The sequence below is a fragment of the Babylonia areolata genome, chromosome 11, assembly GCF_041734735.1.
Source record: "Babylonia areolata isolate BAREFJ2019XMU chromosome 11, ASM4173473v1, whole genome shotgun sequence".
Classification (NCBI taxonomy): Eukaryota; Metazoa; Mollusca; class Gastropoda; order Neogastropoda; family Buccinidae; genus Babylonia; species Babylonia areolata.
Genome location: NC_134886.1, coordinates 40,823,641 through 40,849,654, shown reverse-complemented (window position 1 = coordinate 40,849,654; position 26,014 = coordinate 40,823,641). Strand labels below are relative to the sequence as shown.

Genomic DNA, 26,014 nt, shown 5'->3' with positions numbered 1-26,014 from the left:
GTGTGTGTGTGTGTGTGTGTGTGTGATTTTCTACGTTACTCTATGTCTGTCTATATGTCTGTCCGTCTGTCTCTTTTTTTCCGGTTACTCTCTCTCTCCACTTCTCTATCCACCCATCCCCCGCCCCCATCATTCTCGCCATTCCATTTGCTTGGCTTCTTGCACATTGAACACAGTTCATCATGATAAAAACATCTTTTTGGCCGTATTTGTCGGGTGCCTGCATGGCTCAGTTGGGTGATCGCTGTTCTCACAATCAGAAGGCTGTGAGTTCGAGTCTCCGGGCACGCCCAAAATGTGAAGAGTAGGAATTTAGAATATAATAAGACCAAAAAAAAAAAAATATATATATATATATATATATATATATATATCAACGTATAAAAATTTCTTTTCTTTAATAAAAATAAAATAGATAAATAAATAAAAGTCGTTTAATATGAGCCGGAAAACAGAAAATGGATACAAGGGAAAAAAACAAAATCAAAACAAACACAAAAAAAACCCGTAGAATGTTGTAAAAAAAAACAAAAAAACAACCTGGATGAAAAATGAAACTTAGTTTTTGGTGGTTTTTTTTTTTGTTTTTTGGTTTTTTTTTCAGTGTGTATGTGATTTTGGAGATCCTCTTGAAATCTACGTAAGTGTGCCTCTGTGTGTGTGTGTGTGTGTGCCGTGGAAGCTGCGATACGTAGCCTAGAAATGAGTGTGTGGAGGAGGGGGGTGGAGAGGGTGCAAGGTAATGTGTGTGTGTGTGTGTGTGTGTGTGTGTGTGTGTGTGTGTGTGTGTGTTGGGGCTCATGTACGATTATGTGTATTTGTGACAGAGTGATTTACGAATGCCTGTGGTCAGAGGAAGAACGGGGAATATTATTTGTACATTTCGAATACCTGTATGAATGTGAAAATGTTTTGCACGTGGTAAGTGTGGGTGAATCGTGAGCTGTGCATGTTCATGTGTGTGTGTGCGCGTATATGTATGTGCTGTAACGTCAGTCTGAATGCATCAGAGCTCGGATGATGTGGTCTGTGTGCCTTGACTGTTCCGAACATCAGGTGGGAAAATTTATTTTATTGTTTATTCGAAATGTAACTAATGACCGAATAGTTTGAGAATATAGTAGCTTTTGCTGTTAGTTTTGAAATGTTTGCTTTTTGATAAATTAATACTTTTTTGTGTATTTGTGTAGTTTATAAGACGTCACTCACGAATGAATATTGTATTGTTAATTGGAAAATTGTATGAATGCATGAGTGGTGTGAAAGGATAACAAATATAATAAAATAAAATAAGGGAACATTGAGAATTAGCTAGAAGGAATAATTCAATGGAGTGCCGAGAGCTAAAAACTGGAAAAAGTGTTATCAGGGCTCCATGTTGACTGGCCACGGAGTGGAGGGACCTTGAACTGGGATGTTCACTGAGGAGGTGCCCGAGTTTTCCCACGAGTGAGTGGGGTGGACAATACCGTGAGTAGGCTGCTGTCCGGCCTAGGACTGAGGCGATCCTGGGACTGGATCATCAGGTTTTGCAAGAAAGTTATTTGTGATAGTCAAGACATTTGTTCCTGTGTTTCTTAAGATTTTTTTTTTTTTCAGGATGAAGAGAGCGTGAATGAAAGATTTTTTTTTTCTTGGTCTTAATAACTATAATTGGCTCAGGGAAAAATTCCTTGTGTCTGTTTTTTTTGTTTACTGAGAGAGTGAGAGACTGAAGACTGAACTCGCAAAAATATTTCTTCCATTATCTTGTCTGTCTCCTCACCCACTTAGTAACAGTATTTGACTGTTCTTTCATATCTGTGAAACTGCATGTTTGGTGCATATCTGTTATGCATATGTCTGTGCATGTGTGAATGTGTGCCAGTCTGCATGTTTTACATTTATTTGCTTATTTATCATAATTGTTGTCTTTCTTATTTATTTATTTATTATTATTATTATTACCTTTTTTAATTATTTTTATTTATTTATTTATGTACACTTACAGTTGACTTCATCAAGTTTTTGTGCCTCATACATATTATTATTAGTAGTAGTAGTTCTTTTTTTATGTATTTATCTATTATTTATTTACCCCTTTTTTTTTCTCAAGGCCTAACTAAGCGCGTTGGGTTACGCTGCTGGTCAGGCATCTGCTTGGCAGATGTGGTGTAGCGTGTATGGATTTGTCCGAACGTAGTGACGCCTCCTTAAGCTACTGAAACTGAAACTGTGGGCAGTGGTTGAGGGGAGTTTGAGTATCAGTCTGCTGGTGTGACTGATGGGACATTTGCAAAATGACTGTGTTGTGTTGCATGGCTCAGTTATTGACAGTATAAGACAAAACAGTGTATGTATTAACGATGGAAATGTTGCTTATGTAAACATGCTTTTTTTTTTTTGCTTTTTTCTTACATCCAGCCCTTGCCATGGAGAGGGACTAAAATGAAAGAAGAACACACCAATCAATAGAACAACAAACAGAACGATTGCGATCACCTTTATCGATCAACACCACAACATAATCGATCGATGATATTGCAGTGGTTCTAAACAAAGCAGGACGACTGCGGTCACATGTATCGATCAACACCACAACACAATCGATCAATGATGTTGCAGTGGTTCTAAACAAGCAGGACGACTGCAGTCACATGTATCGATCAACACCACAACACAATCGATCAATGTTGTTTCACTGGTTCTAAACAAGCAGGACGACTGCGGTCAAATGTATCGATCAACACGAAAACACAATCGATCAATGATGTTGCAGTGGTTCTAAACAAAGCAGGACGATTGCGGTCACATGTATCGATCAACACCACAACACAACACCACAACACAATCGATCAATGATGTTGCAGTGGTTCTAAACAAAGCAGGACGACTGCGGTCACATGTATCGATCAACACCTCAACACAATCGATCGATGATGTTGCAGTGTTTCTAAACAAGCAGGACGACTGCGGTCACGGCGACTCGCAGGTTCCCTGGCACAAAGTGGACCGCTACTCGCTGTACAACATCAAGGATGACGTCAGCCCCCACACCCGCACCGGCACCTTCCTCAAAGACTGTGAGATGGTGTTCCGGTCCACCAGCAGCGATGGGCGGCTGTGTGTGTTCCAGCGCCAGCTGCAGTTTGACAATGACAACATGGTGCTGAGGCTGTTTGACGGGCAGCCCGGCGTGGACGGCAAGACCAAGGCAGACAGGGTAACTTTGTGTGTGTGTGTGTGTATGTTTGTGTTTGTGTGTGTGTGTGTTTTGTTTGTGTGTGTGTGTTTGTGTGTGTGTGTGTGTGTGTGCGCACGCGCGTGCGTGCGGTGGTGGTGGGTGGGTGCCAGGGTTGGATGGACGTGTTGTTGCCCTCCTCACCCCCAACCATTTTTTTTTAATGGGGGGTTGTTTGGGAGGTTGCGGTTTCTTTTTCTTTTGCCTTGGCTTGTAGCCTTTTATTTCGGGGTTGGGGGTGGGGGTTGGATCAGAGGGGTGGGGGTGGGGGGTTGGATCAGAGGGGGGGGGGGGGTTGGATCAGAGGGGGGGGGGGGGTTGGATCAGAGGGGGGGGTTGGATCAGAGTGGGGGGGGGGTTGGATCAGAGGGGGGTACGGGGTGGAAGGCAGTCTTTCTTCGTGTTTACCTTTTTGACTCACGCATGTAAACAAAGTGAGTCTATGTTATAACCCGGTGTTCGGTTCTCTCTCTCTCTATCTGTGTGTGTGTGTGTGTGTGTGGTTAACTTTAACATTGCCATTTTCTCTGGAAATACTTCGTCCGTCAACACCAACTTTGGCTAAAAAAATAGTAGGATAAAAATCTTCAGTCATACCATTAATATGTTTAAGTCTCCGGAATGAAGCCGTGTTTCCAGTATACATTTGCGGTTTATTTCGTTGAGGCTATTTCCAAGATTCCGAAAACACCAGAAAACCGCATCTCAGTTGCAGTAGCGTAGACGATGCTTCGTTAAAAAAAAAAAATAATAATAATAATTTTTTTAAAATGCGGCGTGACCTCGTTTTACTTGTTCGCAATAAAATGGAAATAAATGCAAATTCTGGACAGAGCACATACAGTGACACAGACTACATATCATCGACGTGTTTACAGCATTTGAATATTTTAAAGTGAGTACTCAATTAAATGGAATAAACATAAAAGAGAAATTGAATCGACCGTGTTGTACTTTCCCAGCGAGTGTAACTAAACTTGTCATTGATTTATCTAGATCCACAGAAAACTGCTAAATGTTGCAGTGTGATTGCAGCGATGGCAACCTCTCCTTTATCACGGACTTTGAAGAATTCTTAAATGCCTGAGATACACCAAAATAACATGATTCAAACAGCGTTATTACTTCGAATTCCGAAATTGATTGATCGCCCTTAAAAAAGCATGCTTATATATTAATTTTGGAACGTCATAATTTGATCCACAATATCGCAGTAACAAAAACAATTTCTTCCCTCCCAAACAGGCTGGGTTCGTATCTGCACTCAGGCCTTTTTTCCTTTTTTTTTTTTTTTTTTTTTTTTTTTTTTAGCACGAAGTTTTATAAGAACAAAATACGTAAGGCATTGTAACGATTGAACATCATCTCTTTTTTTAAGTTTTTTTTTTTTTTAAGTGCATCACAAGTGATACTTGAAGGCCTTGCCTCTCATGTTGTTGTTGTTGTTGTTGTTGTCGTCTTTCTTTTCTTTAGGAAACAATACACTGTCATGGCAGTGATTTCACTGTGATGGGTCAGAGACGGAGATAAATATGATGGACTGTTTTGAGTGTGCACTGGTCATGCCTAAACTGAGTCTGGTGGTGTGTGTTGGGGACAGATTGTGAACCAGGACAATCCCCTGGCGTCTGTGGAGTGGTGCACCACCGGCCGCTTCCTCACTCTGAAGATGGAGCCACGAAGCAGGGATGCTTCCGCCGAGGACACGGAGATCGACCTGATGATCTACCACATGAGCAGCATCCACCGCCAAGGTACAGCGCGCATGACGTGTCGTGATTACAGATCTAACTCGCTTAGATACTGGAATGACAAGAAGCTAACGATCGAACTCAACAACTTGGATTTACAATAGTAAATCTGCTAGAAGATTGATCTCCATACTTTAACAGGACCTGGGCCAGCTGCTAGCGTTTCAGCTTTCAGCTTAGCGTCAGAGGATCGTGGCAGGATCAGTTAGGCGTTGGACTTCTGATCTATCCAGTGTTTGCCAGTGATCAGGGTTCCAGGCCCTGTTTCAGCTAGTGTTGTGTCGTCCTTGGGAAATGCACTTTACTGTGGTTTTCCTCACTCTACCCTGGTGTGAACGGGTACCTGACATTGGTTGGGGAAGGTTAAAAAGGTCTCGTCACTAGCTGCTTGATTTTGCTCCTTACCTCTCAGTGCTGGTTGATCAGCTCTAGCTGTCTGGCTATTTCTATTGCTTGGTTTATAGTCAGATTCGATGTCAGCTGATGTTTTTCTTTCACCCGCTGATATCGAAGACCAATGAACTGAATCCCGGTCTGTCTCTGACCTGGGTGATAATCCTGATAACTGCACAAAGCAGCAGTGACTGCAATGCACGGACACGTACGTGATTATTACAAGGAATTGAAGATACTCCTATCATGAACAGTGTTTCTCCTATGGGTCAAATATTCAGTTGATGCAAGTTCTTCGCCAAGCAGTCAAAACTAGTAATGTCACTGTACCTCAGAAGGAGTAGCTTCACTATCAAAGTTGAGGCTTTTCAAGACTTTCACTGCCTCTCTTGAGCCTATACCGTAGAGGGGAGAGTCTCTCTGGATGTAGCCATCCTCCTGATAAGTCTGGTTGCCATTCTGAACTTTGGAAGTTTTCAAACCAATTTTACCACTCGCCTTCTTTGACTGAAAAGTTTCATGGTGATGTATTTTACGGTATCTCGCAGCCATTTCAGTTTCTTCCTTCTGACACTTCTTTACGCTTCCAACACCAAATCAAGTTTTATGTGGGCCATTAATCAAGATCGAGTTAACACACGTCCATAATATAAGCTACTTCTTGCCCAAATCAGAGTCCAGAACGAGCGATCGTTAACTGAAGATGTCAAACGAGCAATCCGTCGTCGAGTTGCAAAGCGAAGCACAAGGGAAAGTACTCTTTGATTATAAACATCGGAAGAAGCATTGTGCGTTCGTCCATTCACATAATTCTTTATTTCCCTTTTCTTTAAAAGATAGTTTCGACATTCAATAGTCTTTTCAGTTTGTTTGTTTTTTTAAGTTAAAAAAAACAAACTTTTTTTAAGTGGCATATCTTCGATTTTGCTTAAAGTGTTGACAGTACAGTGTCATTTTGTCATTTCAGTAAACAGCCATGATACTGATCATTCGAATTAAGATTCTTAATGATTCCGTGCAGGTTTTTGTGAAGAAGCTCGTAACGGTTTGTGAACAATATGGGGGAAAGTTTTCGAGAATTTGAAAGATGAAATATCCAAAGTATAACCTAAATCATTCCACTGACGCGTTTTCTGTCTCAAATCCAATTGTGGAACAATTTTCGTGTTATTCGGATTTCCTGTATGTGTATGGCATGTTTTTCTCTAATATTTTACTTCGTTTTGGTATTCAGACACACACTTCAGTTGACCAGCCCCTGGATCCTTGTCAGAAGATTCTCAGCATTGCAAAATAAGTCACTCCCCCCCCCCCTCCCCCCAGTTATGCATATATTTTCATTTCAACTTCAATTCAAAATTTTTTTTTTTTTTTTTTCAGAAAAGGTGCCTTTCAAAATGTCTTTTCGCCTTGGAGGGGAGTAGATAATTGATAATATAATATCTTAGATATTGAAATAGTAATAGATTATTTTAATGTTAATTTTGACAATTATCTTTTCTTTTTTTTTTAAATCGGAAAAAGTCATGGAGAAGTGAACATTAATTTTATGCAAGATAGTTTCAGCAGATAAGGATGCCTCAGAAACAGTATGATTTCCAATAAACAATTCATTTTTGGTCAAGAATATACATTCCAAAACAGGATGTTTTCTCTGTTTATGAATAGACTTTTTTTGGTGAGGGTGGGGGGTGCAAAAGCTAACAAAAAAAGAAAAAGAAGAAAAAAAATTTTTTTAAATGTGCAAAGCCCATCCATGCAGCTGGTTGATGAGTGTATACATCGTTGTTGTTGTTGTTGTTGCTGCTGTTGACGACAGCCTTCATGGACTCCAGCCCTTCGTGTAGCAATAGCTTTGAGATGGACCACAGCCGGGTCAACGTCACCAACATGGACACCAGAATGCCTGTCCTCGACCTGCACAGGATGTGTTCCCTGGAGTTTGAGTACCAGGGACATGAGGAGAACCGCACCCTCTGCACGATCTTCATCCCTGTGCCAGGAGTCAACACCCAGTGCCAGGTCAACTACACCTTGCAGGTGTTCGAGTTCGTGCAGGAGGGAGAGAAGTCTCGGAGACTGGCTCATGTGAGTTTTTGTTCATTATATATATATATATATATATATATATATATATTTTTTTTTTTTTTTTTTTTTTTTACAGGAATAGGGGTGGGAAGGTGGTAGGGGTGTTACCAGAGAAGCAAATCAAATCAAATCAAAAGCACTTTATTAATCCACATGGAAATTAAGTTGTGCAATCACAGGCTCGTTGTAAACACTGGCATAAAATCATGCGAAACATAAGAAGAGATTAAAACTAGTCAAATAAGAATTCCCAATAGCTGACGATATACTAACCCCCCCCCCCCCCCCCCCCCGCCCCCCCCGGGCCCACACACACACACACACACACATACTCATGTTAAGACAATAGGGTATTGCACAACAATATTAACAAATGAAAACATCCAACAAAAAGGGGTATAGATTACTAAAAATGACATGCGCGCACGCACGCACACACACACACACACACACACACACACGCACACACACGCACGCACACACACGTTAAGACCGGTGGAATGCTGCTGTTTCAAGGGAACTTAATATTTGTTCTCACCGTTGTGTGTGTGTGTGGGGGGGGGGGCCGAGGGGGGAAAGAGGTGTGCTTTGTTTCAGGAGGGTGGAGGGGTGTGTGTGACTGGTCCTTTCCCAAGAACCAGTAAAGCATCATTGTTCTCCTGAATACATTTGCGTGCTGGGGCCTTGGTTTTTTGGTTTTTCAGGAGTGGGGGTGCAGCCGGCCGTTTCCAGAGCGGTGGTGTTCCAACAGCACCAAGATCTCCCTGCGACTGAGTCGTCACGCTGGGCAGGAGAATGAGAACAAAGCCTTGTTCCACGTTCTGGTTATGGACCACTATGGAGGTCAGTGTGTGTGTGTGTGTGTGTGTGTGTGTGCACACGCGCACGTGTATGTGTGTGTGCGTGTGCGTGCGTGTGTGTGTGTGCATGTGTGTGTGTGTGTGGCTTCAGATCAAATCAAATCATGTTGCTCATGGCCCAGAATAGGCTATGTTCCTGTGTGTGTGTGGCATGGTGTCAGGGCTGTGTGGCATGGTGTCAGGGCTGTGTGGCATGTGTCAGGGCTGTGTGTGGCATGGTGTCAGGGCTGTTTTGCATGGTGTCAGGGCTGTGTGTGGCATGGTGTCAGGGCTGTGTGGCATGTGTCAGGGCTGTGTGTGGCATGGTGTCAGGGCTGTGTGTGGCATGGTGTCAGGGCTGTGTGGCATGGTGTCAGGGCTGTGTGTGGCATGGTGTCAGGGCTGTGTGTGGCATGGTGTCAGGGCTGTGTGGCATGTGTCAGAGCTGTGTGTGGCATGGTGTCAGGGCTGTGTGTGGCATGTGTCAGAGCTGTGTGTGGCATGGTGTCAGGGCTGTGTGGCATGTGTCAGAGCTGTGTGTGGCATGGTGTCAGGGCTGTGTGTGGCATGGTGTCGGGGCTGTGTGTGTGTAATAGCGTGCACGTGCACACACGCATGGACCCACTGACACACAAACATCCCTCCCTCACTTGCTCACATACTCACAATACACAGGATGCAAAGGTGCATCCTTACACACACACAATGGCACATACGTTTATGCACACACACACACACACACACACACACACATGCACGGACACACACACACACACACACACACACACACGCACACACACAAGAAAAATATAAAACGTGCACCTTTGCATCGTGTGTATTGTGGGTATGTGAGCAAGTGAGGCATGCATATTGTAGGTAATACCCCTTCCCTTTCCCCATTTAGGTCATACATAAAACATGTGATCTCAATGTAGAAGTCAAAAAACCAAATTCACTTTTCCTATTAAAAAAAACCCAACTATTTCTAATTAATGTTTTTTTTGCACACACAGAGAAATTGTTGGTGCAACAATTAAACGTTCCTCTTTTTTTTTATGTATATATTAATGTATTGATCTTTTTTCCTGAAGGTTCAGAAACGCTGCCATCGCTGAGAAAGACGGAGGGCAACCCAGTAAACCGTGATGTTGTCATCGCACTAAGCGTATTAGGGGCTGTTCTCGCTGCCGTCATCGCTGTGATCGTGGTCATCTTTGTCTGGAGACGTCGTCGGCAGACCAGGAAGCCTCTGGAGCCACCCAGACAAAACGGAGAGAACTACTACGCACCCAGCCCTTCTGCTTGATTTCAAAACAATTGGGAGGCTGTAGTGTACACCGAGATTCCAGATCTACTTTTTTTTTTCTTTTTCTTTTTTTTCCAGTACTACTCTGTTGAGCTGAATGGATTGGCCGGCTGTATCAGTGGTGAATTCAACACAAGATGAGCTTCATCTGTCTATGATGTCTTGTATTTCACGGGAAGTCAGTTTCTGCGTGGTCGTGAGGTGGGCCTACACGGGGGACCAGCGAATTTTACCCATACTGGTTGTCCATCGATGGAACATGGGACACAAAGCACTAGCAACACCAGAAACAACAGCAAGTGTTGTATAGTTGTATAATGGAAAAGGAATGTTTTGTTTTTTTGTTTTGTTTTGTTTTTTCCCCTTAACTCTTTGCTGTGGTTAGGTAATGTAACTTTTTTGACAGATTTCAGGGAATTCGTTATGTCAGATTTTGGAAATAAGCAGGAAGAAAATTAGTGCAGCCCAATTTATTTATGTATTCATTCGTTTTTCAATTGAAAAAGAACTAAGAGTACAATGTGTTGATCCCCAAACTCTGTTTGAACTGCTTGCAGTCAGACCCCAAACAGCATGCTCAGCTCTGACACAGTGAAGGCCTTCAGCGAATGAAAAATAAAATGTGGAAAAAAAATGTCAGGATACCATGCCTGTTTGAAGATGAATACAGCTGAACCAAAAACTTAAATAGAATTTTTTTTTATTTTTTGAATGCAACTTTATCACTAGCCAAACATGTCTTGCCTTTTCAGAACCACTGATTTTGTACTTGTTAGAGCTAAAGAAATGTTATGTATAAAAAAAAAATAATAAAAAGACCAGAAAAAAAACAGGAATGATAAAGTACTAGACACTTAACGTAATGTGTGAAAAGCCCGTCGTTCAATGAAGTTGCATCCATCTATTTTCTGCTGACTAGATTCTTCTTCTGCTCTTCGTAATGTGTCATGTCTTTTTTCTTTAGAACACTGAGCGCTTGTAAATGCCAAGAATAGTGTTGTTTGTTTTTGTTTGTTGTTGTTGTTGTTGTTTTTCAACGGGAAGTATTCTTCGACATTTGCCTGTGTCAGAAACTGTCTATAACAGCTGTGCTTGAGCTTGATATCAGTGTTCCCAAAAACGTACATATGTGCGTAAATGACGCACAGATTTACAACTTTGACGCACAAAATTTTTACCCTGTGCGTCAATGTGACGCACACTTTTTCCTGAAACTAACAAGCATCTTACGGCTTCCAGGAAAACCGCGAAGCACGCATCGTGGGCCTAAGCTTAGGCTAGTGCATAGCAGACGAAACTGAGAGTAGAGAGTGCTGTTGTGTGTTCATTAGTAGTGAGTATGGTTATGTGCTCATTATAAGTAGTTGACTGTGTTTTCATTGTATTCAAGCATTTCGAATGTCCTTGTTTGGAGAAGGTGTGGGTTTCTTTCATTTTCATTGTACAATTGTCTTCATTGATTTTTTGTATGTTTTCCTGTTGACCCTCAGAAATGTGACAATGACCCTCAAAAATTCCAGTCAAAGGGTCACAGTGACCCTCAAAAAATCAGGCCCATTGGGAACACTGGATATTTCACTTGGAGCTCGTGGGCAGTTTTGTGGAATGCTGTGTCGGAGATGCTTTCTGTGAGCTCAGGTGTGTGTGTGTTTGAGTTTGCGCTCATTGTACATTTCCAAGGAAGAAATGCCAAACTGAATTATTTGAACAGAACCGTGTGGACATGATGACAGACACACACAGAAGCACAATCGACCTGCTGAGGAGCCTGTGGGAAAGTGTGTGTGTTTGTGAGCAACTTCCAACACAAGTGACTAAAATACACGCAAGAAGGAGTGGCCAGAATCTCATAAGACAGAGCATAGAAAAAAATATAGCTTATGGAAAAAGTTTATTTTCAGGGCAATGCCATTCATGTTGTTAGACAGGCAAGTTGAAAAATAATAAGCGTAAGCACTGGCAGTAATTTGTAGTTCAGTTTTCGTATTCAACCATCATCAAATTATTTTTGAGAGGACCAGACTGGTTTAATGTTAAATATGAACTGAGTGTGGTGTAAAAAAGAAAGGAAATTGGACATGCACGGGGTGCACGGGGTACATATCATAAATTAAGTGTTCAAAGCATGTTGTCGTCAAGAGAGATTGTCACTGATTCAGGTTAAGTGCAGATCGAGGAAAACCAAGTCCTTGATCGATCATCCAGCGAGAACGCTGTGAACAAGTCCGTGGACTGCTGGAGGGCCGAAAAAGACGACTATTTCCATTGGAACATAACAACCTGGGTCTTCTCATAACACGCACTGTTCCTGTGGTAGAATGGTGACCGTCTTACCCATAAAATACTGTGGGTGAATGAAACCCAGACGTCTTTGTGGAATGAATAGACAGACAGTGAACTGCATACATGTATAAGGAATGTGTAAAAAAAAAAAAAAAAAAAAGGTATGTACTGACATTAGAAAGATGGACACCGTGTATGGATGAAGGCACTATACAGACAGATGATTATAATGTGCACCGTATTTAATGTTTGTCATGTCTGCTGTCAGACAGTCACTGCCTTGATTTGTCCGTAACGAGTTTCAGTGTTGGCAGTAGTAATTATTTGTTTGTTTGCTTTTTTTGGTTTTGTTTACTGGTCTTCGTTTTGCTCCTTGCATTGTTATTGTGTTTTTGTTGTTGTGTTTTTTCTTTCTTCATTGGGGTTAGAATTGTTATTGTTATTTTGTACACTACAAGATAACACGAGGACAGTAACAGCTACAGTATTCAGCACTATACAAATTGATTGATTGATTGATGTGGATACTTATATAGCGCCTATCCTCGGTCAGAGACCAAGCTCTAAGCGCTTTACATGCACGGGGTCATTTGCACCACAGGCTGCCTTCCTGGGTAGAGCCTACTGACGGCTGCCACTGAGTGTTCATCATTTGTTTCCTGTGTCATTCAATCAGATTTCAGGCGCACACACATACACACTCAGACATGTAATATTTTACGTGTATGACAGTTTTGTTTATTTACCCCCACCATATAGGCAGCCATACTCTGTTTTCGGGGGGGGTGCATGCTGGTTATATTCTTGTTTCCATAACCCACCGAACGCTGACATGGATTACAGGATCTTTAACGTGCGTATTTGATCTTCTGCGTGCGCATACACACGAAGGTGGTTCAGGCACTGGCAGGTCTGCACCTATGTTGACCTGGGAGATCAGAAAAATCTCCACCCTTTACCCACCAGGTGTACCGAGATTCAAACTTGGGACCCTCAGATTGAAAGTCCAACGTTTTAATAATTCGGCTATTGCATCCGTCATTATGTACTTAAGAATTTAGAATACATTTTGTGGAGTAGATTCTAGGTAATAATGAATTTGTATTTTCTCCCTTTCGCTCTTACTTTCATTCTTTTATTTTTTATTTTCATAAAACAATACGGACACAACATTCACAAGTACAACCGCGATTTATTTTAAGAGGGCAAGGTTTAAAAATAGTAATAACATAAGACGTTAAGCTTTGACCCATCTGTCTTTCTCTCATATGAACTGTGGTATCAATTACCCAGTATGTAAGGTGTAAAATGTAACGGTGTCTTTACCAAAATGGAGAAATCTTTAAAATAAAAAAAATAAATAAATAAATAAAATAAATAAATACACAGTTTAAGATAATAAGAACATGTATGTGTGCAAACATGTATATTTGCATGGATATAGCATTTGTTAATACTTAAAATTACCTATTCTACAACTCATGCAGATAGGAACTGGACACATTAAATTTTGGTCAGACCATCTACAAAGCAGAAAAGAAATACCATCATGTATGCTTACAATTACACCAGTCAACAAAGTTCTGTTCAGTGTGTCCTTTTCTAAATTCTGAATTTTCCAAACAATCTTGAAAAGAAAGTTGAATTAAAGTATCACTGGTGTCGCTGCCATGCTTCCGTCTGAAGTTTATTCAGGGAAAAGAACCAGTAAGGACCAAACGTGTCAGGAAAAAAGTCAGATTGTCCTTTGTTGCTGTGCTCTGTTCATAAAGATCATGATGAAAAGAAAAAGGAGGTTTATCATTGTCAGTGGTATGCATCAATCTTGGCACACTGGCACCTGATACAATTTCTCTTTATGAAATGATAAGATTATACTTAAATCTTCTTGTCTTGTCTTGAATAGAGATGTTGAGTTTTTGATTGGTTTTTGTCAGTGGTGAAAAATCATTTTCTGTTCTGATTATTTTGTTTATGTCATACTGTAGTGTTGCATGATGTTATTGAATCAAGGTGTGGATAGCACAAATGATTTTGTTAATTTGTTTCATCAGTGTTTAATTGATTGTATTTGGCAAGGATGGAATGAGCATGTTCAAAGCAGCAATAGATAATTTAGTATATATGTAGAATTTTTTGCGGGCTGCATGATATAAAACCTTATTTGACTCTAAACATGGACAAATATTTTTGAATTATAACCACAAGATTTAGGTTGGGTGTGTTGTTACAGATACAGGCAATCAAATGTTAATGATTTGATTTGCCCATAATGCCAGAAAGAGAAAGATGATGGTATACATTTTTATTTAAGCTGTTCAACTCATGAAGAGATAAGAGAAAGATATATTCTAGCTAAATATCACCGATAACCTTGTACATGTAAGTTGAGTTTATTGATGTCTTCCAAATGACTTTGATTTATCTCTGCACAAGACTTAGGGCTATATAAATACTAATTATTACTATCATTATCTTCCTGCATAAAGCATTCAAGTTTAGAGAACATGCAATCTTGTAATATTTTGTGCTGTTGATTTTGATATTCCATGTGCTTTTAGACTCACTTGTGTAAACAAAGTGAGTCTATGTTTTAACCTGGTGTTCGGTTGTCTGTGTGTGTGTGTGTTTTTTTTTTGTGTGTGTGTGTCCATGGTAAACTTTAACATTCCTATTTTCTCTGCAAATACTTTATCAGTTGACACCAAATTTGGCATAAAAAGGAAAAATTCAGTTCTTTCCAGTCATCTTGTTAAAACAATAATTGCACCTCTGGGATGGGCACACACACACACACACACACACACACACACACACACAAAGCCAATTTATATGCAAACTGAATTTACTGTTATATTTATTAATTTTTTTTATTCTCTAAACTTGGCACTTTGATCTGATATTCTGACACAACAACAAGAACAGTCATTTTTATCATTTTTGTTCAGACAGGAACTTCTTTTGCTAAGCATGGAAGTCTTATTTATTTTGCACGTCTTTGGTGCAGATAGTAAAAAAGGGAAATTAATCTGTAATTAATGCTAGGGGGCTTAATTTGCTTTAAACTGATCATTCTCATCTTGTACATTACATGTTGAAATTATACTCAATGCATAAAAGCTTGTGTGTTTTACTCTCAGTGTACAGGGCTTTCACTGTGTTCATTCACCCAAGTGGTCTTTTTCGGAAAATACTAAAATCAGTACAATGAGTGGACTTTATAGATCTATTGGCTGAGCCTTGAAGGTCATGGGCAAAAATCAACTGCGTACACATATTTATACATATTCAAAGCGTGTGCTCATATTCTTCGCGAACGCGAACGACGCCATTTTGTTTCAAGTTGTTGACCTGTCCGTTCAATCATATATTCAATCGACAATACACGATAACATGTGATAGAAAGTTGGAGAAGGAGACCGTTAAATATTTATTCAGAGAAAGATTTGTGAACGCCTCATCACTTACTGGATTATGCCCCAAACTGCCATAAAAATATCCACAGAATCAGTCGGAATTCACAGTTAAAAATAATAAACCATGAGAGTTAATACCCTTGAATTGATGAAACGTAAAAATTTCCAATCTTGACTTAGCTCAAAATGAAGTCCTTTTCACTTCATACAACGTTTAGAAGTACTTGTACTTGGCTCTACATGTTATTAGTTTAACAAAATACTAAATTTTCATATCAACTTTAAAACTATAAAACTAGAATGAAAATAAAAGAGAAATTGAATCCACCGTGTCAAACTGGGTGTAACTAAACTTGTACATCTATCTAGATCCAGAGAAAACCACTAAATGTTGCGTTGTGATTGCGGCGATAGCCACGTCTCCTTTACCACGGACTTAAAAAAAGAATTTTGGAATTGCCCATAAAGATTTTTGAATGCCCAAGATACACCAGAATATGATTTAAACAGCGTTCTCATTGCGAATACCACAATCGATTTATCGTCCTTTAAAAAAAAACCCATATGTTTAAATGTTATATTTTTGAACGTTAGTTAGGGCGCCATTTTTGAACGTTAGTTAGGGCGCCACGTAGTGTAATGGGTAAGACAGTTTCTTCTCACCCGAACACGCGGGTTTCGAATCTGTCGTTAGGTCTTTTTTTTTTCTTCTTTTTTTTCTTTTTTTCTTATTTTTATAACCCAAATCTTTATAATAACAAATACAGAACACATTTTAACGATTAGATTTTTTTTTTTTAAAGTGTATCACAAGTGAGTCTTGAAGGCCTTGCCTCTCTTGTTTTTGTTTTGTTTTGTTTTGTTTTTGCTATAAAAAAAAAAAAAAAAAAAAAAAAAAATTATATATTCCTCATGTTTACTCAAATAAATGTGACACAACAGATATTGTTTGAATATCCCATCATAGGGGCTATTGCCTAATGCATAAATCATCTGTATCCATTTTCGTAAGCTGCATAATAAGTAAAAATGTTTTAAGTATTTTCTGCTGTCCTTATGTGCTTATGTCGCATGATAATGGATTTATTATAAGTCCTTTACATTTTTTGTTCTCTCTTTGTCCTCCTGTTTCCCTTTATGTTTAAAAGAAATTGTCATGCTGTCACTTTTCAGTTTTGTCGGTTACCTGTCTGTATATTTGTCTGTCTCTTCTGTATTCTCAGATAACTTTTTTTTTTCTTAAATAAACATATTTATTCAAGTTTAACATTTAATGAATGCATATATACATACAGGCGAACATACAAAAATTGTGTTTGTAATTATCAATAATATTTGTTATTATACATTATTTAAACTATAAAGCAGGAAACCCAACAACACAACACTGTTTTATACAGAAAAAAAACAACAACAAAAACACACAAATAAAGTCATATGCACTGCATACAAATGTAAATAAATGAAAGGAAAATAATTTTTTTAAAAAGAAACGTTACATTCGTGGTTGTCATTCCTCCTCCTCCTCGTTGCCTTCCATCATTTTTATGTATGGGTACCATTTTCTAGAAAATGCTATGGACATCATTTCCATTGAGTGTATATATTTTTCGGTTTTGTATATGTTTCTTAGGTCTGTAAGGAAGTACTTTATACATGGTTTGATTTTATTTATTCTGCATTTATAGATGAAATGTTTCGCCACTAGAATGATATAGTCAAATATTTCATCTGTTTTTGTATTATCATCATTTCCAAATAATACTAACTCTATATTCAACTTTACATTTGCACAATTTTCACACTTTTCGTTCAAGACATTTTCCAAGTCCCCCCAAAAGAGATGAGTAAATGTACAGTGCCATAAGTAGTGTTGAATTGTCTGTCATTTTTACAGAAATTGCACATGTTGCTATTTGTTATTCCATCTTTTTAAGTATTTTGTTTGTAACCAATATACCATGACATATTCTAATCTGGAACCATTTCAATTTTACTTCCTTTATGTTTTTCACTTGTTTCACAGTCGTATCCCAATTTATTACAATATCTAGTTTTTGCTCCCACTTGATAAAAGAATTTATATATAAAAATCGGTTCAAGTAATATAATATGTTTTAGATCCTTTCTTAACCTTAGCTATTATCTGTAGTGCTTTTGGTTCTTTATTGCATGTTTTATCTGTGATAGTAATATTGTTTGTGCTTAAGTAACTTTTAATACAGCGTATAAATCCCATATACAGTAAATAATTAACTTTAAAACCCATATTTTTCTGTGAAATCTTTATGACTAAGGAAGCACCCGCTTTCGTCTACAATATCTCTAACCAGGAAATACCTTTACTTGTCCAGTTTTTTAAATAAACTGTCTTATTACCGACTTTAAATTTATCGTTATGAAAAAGTGGTTCTACAAGTGCCTCTTGTGCTTCTTTTAACCTAACATGTTTTGTAAAATTCACATATGCCCAATATACAATTTTCCAGAATCTATTACATTCAACGCTTACAAATTTTCTTGGTCCATACAGATCCAGGGTGTTGATTTCTGGGGATTTGACTAAGTATTTTTTTTCCACTTTGCTGTTTCTGTGTGTAGTTTCCTAACCCATGATATTTTTAAAGCCTCTATGTACTTTTGTATATTTGGAATACCCAAACCTCCATTTCCAACATTATGTACTGTATATTTTCTTTTAATCTTATCTGTTTCTGCAGTTGATTTATCTCTTTGTCTGGGGGATTTTTGAAAGTATAAGTGATTTTAAAATAGCAATTCTACCGAGGGGTGTACATATACGTTTTGACCAAATCTTGAAAAGCTTCTTAGCTTCTATCAATTTATCTCCTGTATTCACTTCCGTTATTTTTAATAAATCTTCTGTGAACCAGATGCCTAAAAGTTTGTATTTTGGGGGGTTCCATTTCATTTTCTTTTCTAGTAAATACCGGTGTTTTGAGTTCTTCACTGTCCCTAACCAGACATTCAATGTTTTATCATAGTTAATTTTTAGCCCTGAAAATTCTTCAAATCCCTCTAGTGTCTCAACTTTTCATACGATTCTTTATCTCCTCCTAATGTAAATGTCGTATCATCAGCAAACTGACTAATTTTAAAGATGGTATCTAAGAGATTTATACCTTTAATTTCTTCATCTTCCCTAATCTTGCACGCCAGGATCTGAGCATACACATGGTATAAGAGAAAATTAAATGATTGTTTGGCAATGGTTTGAAAATATTCTTATATAAAATCAAGGAAACTGAATGACTGATTATGTGGCTTGCAGAAGGTCCATTTGAGGTCTAAAAATATTTTCTTTTCATTTATCAGAACATCAAAGAATATAAAAATTAACTGCACTACCAGACACATTCTCTGCACAGGATAAACTGATTCAAATGACATGGGGAAATAACTGGTGACAGATCACAAGACACAAAGAAAGCAAGTAATAAGTGTGGGTGTGTGTGTTGTTGGATGTGTGTGAAGGTGTGTGGTGTGGGGTGTGTGCATGTGTTCATGCATGTGTGTGGGTGTGTGTTCATGCAACCCAGCCCAGCAACCAGGTGAACTAAACACTGAAATGTTAACAGCCCCATCTCGGCAGCAGTGCCTACATTCAACAGTGTGGCCAGTCTGTTGAGATCACAGGTTACACACATTCGATTGTTTAAATACGCTGGTAAAAAAAAAAAAAAAAAAAAAAAGAAAAAAAAAGTACACACACACACACACACACACACACATATATATATATATATATATCCCCTGAAAAACAGCACCCTTGCATGTTTTTAATTCCCTCCCTTTGCCTGCACACTTCCTCTTGCATCCACACAATCACATTCTCTCCCCTGCCCCCTCCTCCCTCCCGCATCTCCCCCTCCCCTCCCGTCTGTAGATCACTGCGACAAAGCAAAAGTCTAAAACAGAAGGCGCAGCATCTGTCAGACACAGGATGGTGATTTATTTCCAATTCCAAAGTGAGATTTTTTTTTTTTTTGTACAACACTATGTAGAACTGGGAAACAAACATGTTTAACCATTCAACATGAAAGGGGGGTGTAGGGGGGGTGAACACCAAATTACAAATCAAACCACAAAAAACTCTTTTACACATACACACACACACACACACACAAAAAGCAACAAACAAAAATTTGTGCCAGAAGCAGAGGAGACAATCACAATGTTCAAAACGATGAACAATGTACAACCCAGCATGCAGAAAGAAAGAAAGAATAAAAAAAAAAAAAAACCCAATTCTGTACATATACATTCACACATGTATATATGGCAGAGGACAAAAAGCGGATGTTTTCATGACCATCTGCGGTATTTCTTGTCTGAGCATCTTTGAGTGCTGGTTCATTCCTTACAGTAAACCTGGTGGGAATACACCTGACGAGGAAGCAAGTGTCCACAGGTTCGAGTCCCACGTACAGACTAGGACTTGTACTCTCTCCCTCCACTGGACCTTAAGTGGTGGTCTGGGGGCTTGTCAATCAGAAGAGACCCACGAAAGACGATAAACCAAGGTCCCGTGTGCAGCATGCACTTAGCGCATGTAAAAGCACCCCTGGCAGGAAGAGGGTTATCCCTGGAGAAATTCTAAAGTGAAGTCTTCTTTCATAGTAAATGAATGAGAAAATAAACTAAGATTCCATGTGCAGCATTCACTTAGTGCATGTAAAAGAACCCATGGCAACAAAAAGGCTGTCCCTGGCAAAATCCTAAGAAAACTTCACTTTGATAGTCAATTCTTTTTCATGGGAAAACAAAAAGAAAAGGAGGGCTGTAGTGGTGCTCTCCCCAGGTAGAGGAACTTGAATTTTAAACCATTACGGCTGTTAAGAAATATGTTGTGACAAAAAAACAAAAAAACAAACAAAAAACAACAACAAAAAAAACCTCATCACAACACTGGGGGTTTGGAGGAGTTGGTGGTGGTGGTGTTGGGGGAGGGGGGGGGAGTGAAAGGGCCACAGACACAAAAACCCAATCTGTTAAGGAAAAAAACCCAAAAAACAAAGAAAGAAACCAATCACAACAACAGAAACTGTGGTCAACTGAAAATTTAACAGCAAATTTTCATGATGATAATGTTGATCAAAGCACTCAAGTCAAAATGCACAATAAATAAAAGCATGTGTGACACAAATCTGAATAAATACATATTAATTATATCATATATGACACATGGCATGCAGTAATAATTTAATGTTTACTCAATATAATCTGTGTGAATGCAATCTACTGCCAAAAGATCTTTTTCAATTATAAATAAATGCATCAAAGCACACTCACACACAATTTTATTTATCTTTTTTTTATGGGAAAATAATAAATTGTCAAAAGCCCAAACAAATGAATCAAAAACAAAAAAGCAGACATATACAATACACACAAATCATACCAAAGATATTCATGAAAATATATCCCAGTTTGTGCACATCCACTGCAAACAAAGACAAATTTATTCCAATTCTTGCATATTTGCTGCAAAACCACCACAGGCCTTTATCAGTTTTATTTTAGCATCACTAAACATTCATCCATTCAATCACTCATCAGTAACTAATACACACCAGCCAATGCTCAGTTACCTGCCCAGGCTCAAGGTTTATTTGTACACTACCACATCACTGTATGTAGGAAGCAGTCCAAGTGCTCCATTTTCAGTGGTCCAAGCTCAAGCCGTGTAAAATAAATTATGTTAACCTTCAGCTTGTGTCTGCTAGTAGACCTTTCTGCCATATGACATGGAACACAAGAGGCATGCTTAAATGTAAGGTTAACATTTAGTTCATTTTCCTCTAGGTCAAGACTCAACATGTGCGCTCTCTCTCTCTCAACCACACACAAATGCACACACAATCTTTACACATAATGCACACACACACACACACACACACGTATGCAAAACATACTAACATTATAAACAAATGCACTTCTTTTTTCCTTTTCTTTTTGTAAATAAGGAAAATCAACACAACGAAATAATTAACTTTTCAGCATTCCAAAACCTCAGAGACTGAAAACCTGTACAACGAAAAGCTCACCAAGCAGCGAAACAACATTGCAGCAAGGACGACGACGTTTTGCCACAAACACATGTAGAACACTCCACAGATTTTACATGAAAAGCTCACCAAGCAGCGAAACAACATTGCAGCAAGGACGACGACGTTTTGCCACAAACACATGTAGAACACTCCACAGATTTTACATGTATAAATATGATTCTGCTTATGCTTAGTTTTCTCTTCCATGTTGTTGTTGTTTTCAGGTTCTAGAGACTGATATTGACAGTTTTCAGTCCTGATATTGGCCCTGTGAGGTTGTCTGAGCAGTAAGCACCTGTTCTTCATCTTATGTTCACTTCCTCCAAACAAACACAAACACTGAAACAAATCTATGGGCAAAATATAATGGGTAAAAAGAAAGAAATCAAGAAGACATATGATTCATTCTCTTTTAAACCCCCGAAAGCACAGTATGGCTGCCTACATGGTGGGGTAAAAATGGTCATGCACGTAAAAGCCCACTCATGTACATGCAAGTGAATGTGGGAGTTGCACCCCACAAACGCAGAAGAAGAAATTCTCTTTTAACTTCTTATCGTCTCATCAATTCCTGGCTTGGTAAACTAGCCTCTTAGAACAGTCTCACAGGGTCTAACACACCCTCACCCCACCCCACTCCTCCACCTTCCCCATGCCTTTAATACACCCTTTCCTAATGATTTTTTTTAATATTTCTAAGTCATCCTCATCCACGGGTGATACAGTTCCAATTAACTAAAGGCAGATAAGTAGTAAAAGTACAAGCCTGAGAAGATCTGAAACTGCAGGTTTTGGCTGGGTTTTGTTTGTTTGTTTGTTGTTGTTGTTGTTGTTTTTTAATCAAAAGAATTAAATTGTTACATTCTAACTTCTGTTCAATCTCAGTACATGAACAAATAATATATAAAAACATGCTGATACTAGAAATCAAACACATCACTAAATGGAATGTGTATGTTACTATGTATGTCTATGCATTTGAGAGTGATTGTGTGAGCACTTCAGTTAATCATGCACACCTTTATTTCTATTAATAGTATCTATTATTTATTCACCTTTTGTTCTTTTTCTTTTTTTTTCCCCCTCAAGGCCTGACTAAGCGCGTTGGGTTACGCTGCTGGTCAGGCATCTGCTTTGCAGATGTGGTGTAGCGTATATGGATTTGTCTGAACGCAGTGACGCCTCCTTGAGCTACTGAAACTGAAACTAATAGTATCATTTCACTCCCATCAAAGAAAACTGAGGAAACTCCAAAAAGAACGAGACAGTAAACTGTCCAGAATATTAAAGGAAACTAAATGAAAAATACTTGTAATACTACTGAATGACCATGCACCGTATAAATCAAACCACTATTTCACATACTACTGCAGAGCTGAATTGTACATGTATTACCTCGGGTTACAAATTACCAGAAACTTCTACACCATGGTCCCTGTTTCAGTTTCAGTTCCCCGAGTCAGGCCAACTCCAAAGGATGAGTCATGATCACTTCACTTCAGTCTGCATTAACTTTGTCAGTTGTTCCAATGGAGCTCTGTGTGTGTGTGTGTGTGTGTGTTGTGACAGCAGTCAACTAACGCTGAGATCTAAACACAAATTCAAATACTCTTGAGCTGTTCTCATGGAGAGTTATATATATCCATGTATAGCTGCAAGAATGCTTTATAATATTTTCATTTGTCAATTTTTTTATCTTATTTTATTTTTTATTTTTTATTTTTTTTAAGAATTTGATTATTTGTGTGGTTTCACCTTCTTTACACACTCTCTCTCGCTCACACACACACACACACACACACACACACAATATTATAAACAAAATGAACAAACAATGAAACATAGTGATACATTTACACTAATTACAGATAAAATATGAACACTGGAAACAAAATGACGGAAGAGAAAAAAAACCAACAACAGATGAAATGAACTTATGACAATAATACTGAACATACTGACAGACACAGGGAACCATGAGATTTGGGGAGTAAAAGAGACTGACCAAAAACAAAACAAAAAGACAGAGTAAGACTAAGAAACAAAGAAATAAAAAAAGAGAGATTGTATTCACACAGTTCTGCAGAAACACTGACAACATGGAAGAAAAACACACTCATGAAGGAGAACAGGGGACAGGGGAAGGAGGGTTAAAGGACTGGGGAGAGGGGAGGAGGGTTAAAGGACTGGGGAGAGGGGAGGAGGGTTAAAGGACTGGGGAGAGGGGAGGAGGGTTAAAGGACTGGGGAGAGGGGAGGAGGGTTAAAGGACTGGGGAGAGGGGAGGAGGGTTAAAGGACAGGGGAGAGGGGAGGAGGGTTAAAAGACTGGGGAGAGGGGAGGTAGGCTAAAGGACTGGGGAGAGGGGAGGAGGGCTAAAGGACTGGGGAGAGGGGAGGAGGGCTAAAGGACTGGGGAGAGGGGAGGCAGGCTAAAGGACTGGGGAGAGGGAAGGAAGGTTAAAGGACTGGGGAGAGGGGAGGAGGGTTAAAGGACTGGGGAGAGGGGAAGAAAGGTTAAAGGACTGGGGAAAGTGGAGGAGGGTCAAAGGACTGGGGAGAGGGGAGGAGGGTTAAAGGACTGGGGAGAGGGGAGGAGCGTCAAAGGACTGGGGAGAGGGGAAGGAAGGCTAAAGGACTGGGGAGAGGGGAGGCAGGCTAAAGGACTGGGGAGAGGGGAGGAGGGTTAAAGGACTGGGGAGAGGGAGGCAGGCTAAAGGACTGGGAGAGGGGAGGAGGGTTAAAGGACTGGGGAGAGGGGAGGAAGGTTAAAGGACTGGGGAGAGGGGAGGCAGGCTAAAGGACTGGGGAGAGGGGAGGAGGGTTAAAGGACTGGGGAGAGGGGAGGAGGGTTAAAGGACTGGGGAGAGGGGAGGAGGGTTAAAGGACTGGGGAGAGGGGAAGGAAGGTTAAAGGACTGGGGAGAGGGGAGGCAGGCTAAAGGAAGGAAGATTAAAGGACTGGGGAGAGGGGAGGAGGGTCAAAGGACTGGGGAGAGGGGAGGAGGGTCAAAGGACTGGGGAGAGGGGAGGAGGGTTAAAGGACTGGGGAGAGGGAAGGAAGGTTAAAGGACTGGGGAGAGGGCAGGCAAGCTAAAGGACTGGGGAGAGGGGAGGAAGGTCAAAGGACTGGGGAGAGGGGAAGGAAGGCTAAAGGACTGGGGAGAGGGGAAGGAAGGCTAAAGGACTGAGGAGAGAGGAGGCAGGCTAAAGGACTGGGGAGAGAGGAGGCAGGCTAAAGGACTGGGGAGAGGGAAGGAGGGTCAAAGGACTGGGGAGAGGGGAGGAAGGTCAAAGGACTGGGGGAGAGGGGAGGAAGGTCAAAGGACTGGGGAGAGGGAAGGAAGGCTAAAGGACTGGGGAGAGGGGAGGAGGGTTAAAGGACTGGGGAGAGGGAAGGAAGGCTAAAGGACTGGGGAGAGGGGAGGAGGTCAAAGGACTGCGGAGAGGGAAGGAAGGCTAAAGGACTGGGGAGAGGGGAGGAGGTCAAAGGACTGCGGAGAGGGAAGGAAGGCTAAAGGACTGGGGAGAGGGGAGGAGGGTTAAAGGACTGGGGAGAGGGGAGGCAGGTTAAAGGACTGGGGAGAGGGGAGGAGGGTTAAAGGACTGGGGAGAGGGGAGGAGGGTTAAAGGACTGGAGGAGGGTCAAAGGACTGGGGAGAGGGAAGGAAGGTTAAAGGACTGGGGAGAGGGGAGGAGGGTTAAAGGACTGGGGAGAGGGGAGGCAGGCTAAAGGACTGGGGAGAGGGAAGGAGGGTTAAAGGACTGGGGAGAGGGGAAGGAAGGTTAAAGGACTGCAGAGAGGGGAGGCAGGCTAAAGGACTGGGGAGAGGAGAGGTAAGTTAAAGGACTGGGGAGAGGGGAAGGAAGGTTAAAGGACTGGGGAGAGGGGAAGGAAGGTTAAAGGACTGGGGAGAGGGGAGGCAGGTTAAAGGACTGCAGAGAGGGGAGGCAGGATAAAGGACTGGGGAGAGGAGAGGTAAGTTAAAGGACTGGGGAAAGGGGAGGAGGGTTAAAGGACTGGGGAGAGGGAAGTAAGGTTAAAGGACTGCAGAGAGGGGAGGCAGGCTAAAGGACTGGGGAGAGGAGAGGTAAGTTAAAGGACTGGGGAGAGGGGAAGGAAGGTTAAAGGACTGGGGAGAGGGGAAGGAAGGTTAAAGGACTGGGGAGAGGGGAGGCAGGTTAAAGGACTGCAGAGAGGGGAGGCAGGATAAAGGACTGGGGAGAGGAGAGGTAAGTTAAAGGACTGGGGAAAGGGGAGGAGGGTTAAAGGACTGGGGAGAGGGGAAGGAAGGTTAAAGGACTGGGGAGAGGGGAAAGAAGGTTAAAGGACTGGGGAGAGGGGAGGCAGGCTAAAGGACTGGGGAGAGGGGAAGGAAGGTTAAAGGACTGGGGAGAGGGGAAGGAAGGTTAAAGGACTGGGGAGAGGGGAAGGAAGGTTAAAGGACTGGGGAGAGGGGAGGCAGGTTAAAGGACTGGGGAGAGGGGAAGGAAGGTTAAAGGACTGGGGAGAGGGGAAGGAAGGTTAAAGGACTGGGGAGAGGGGAGGAGGGTTAAAGGACTGGGGAGAGGGGAGGCAGGCTAAAGGACTGGGGAGAGGGGAGGAGGGTTAAAGGACTGGGGAGAGGGGAGGAAGGTTAAAGGACTGGG

General features: G+C 40.6%; 1 protein-coding gene across 1 annotated transcript in view; it reads left to right on the top strand.

Moving 5' to 3' along the window:
* The window catches only part of LOC143287736 (uncharacterized), a 27,979-nt gene extending 9,785 nt beyond the window's left edge, over positions 1–18,194 (top strand). The window contains exons 3-7 of the mRNA XM_076595979.1: positions 2,928–3,202; positions 4,821–4,974; positions 7,184–7,452; positions 8,157–8,295; positions 9,383–18,194. Coding sequence (XP_076452094.1) covers positions 2,928–3,202; positions 4,821–4,974; positions 7,184–7,452; positions 8,157–8,295; positions 9,383–9,597 — 1,052 coding nt within the window. The 3' untranslated portion in view covers positions 9,598–18,194. The remainder of the gene's footprint in view (positions 1–2,927; positions 3,203–4,820; positions 4,975–7,183; positions 7,453–8,156; positions 8,296–9,382) is intronic.
* Positions 18,195–26,014: the final 7,820 nt, after the last annotated feature.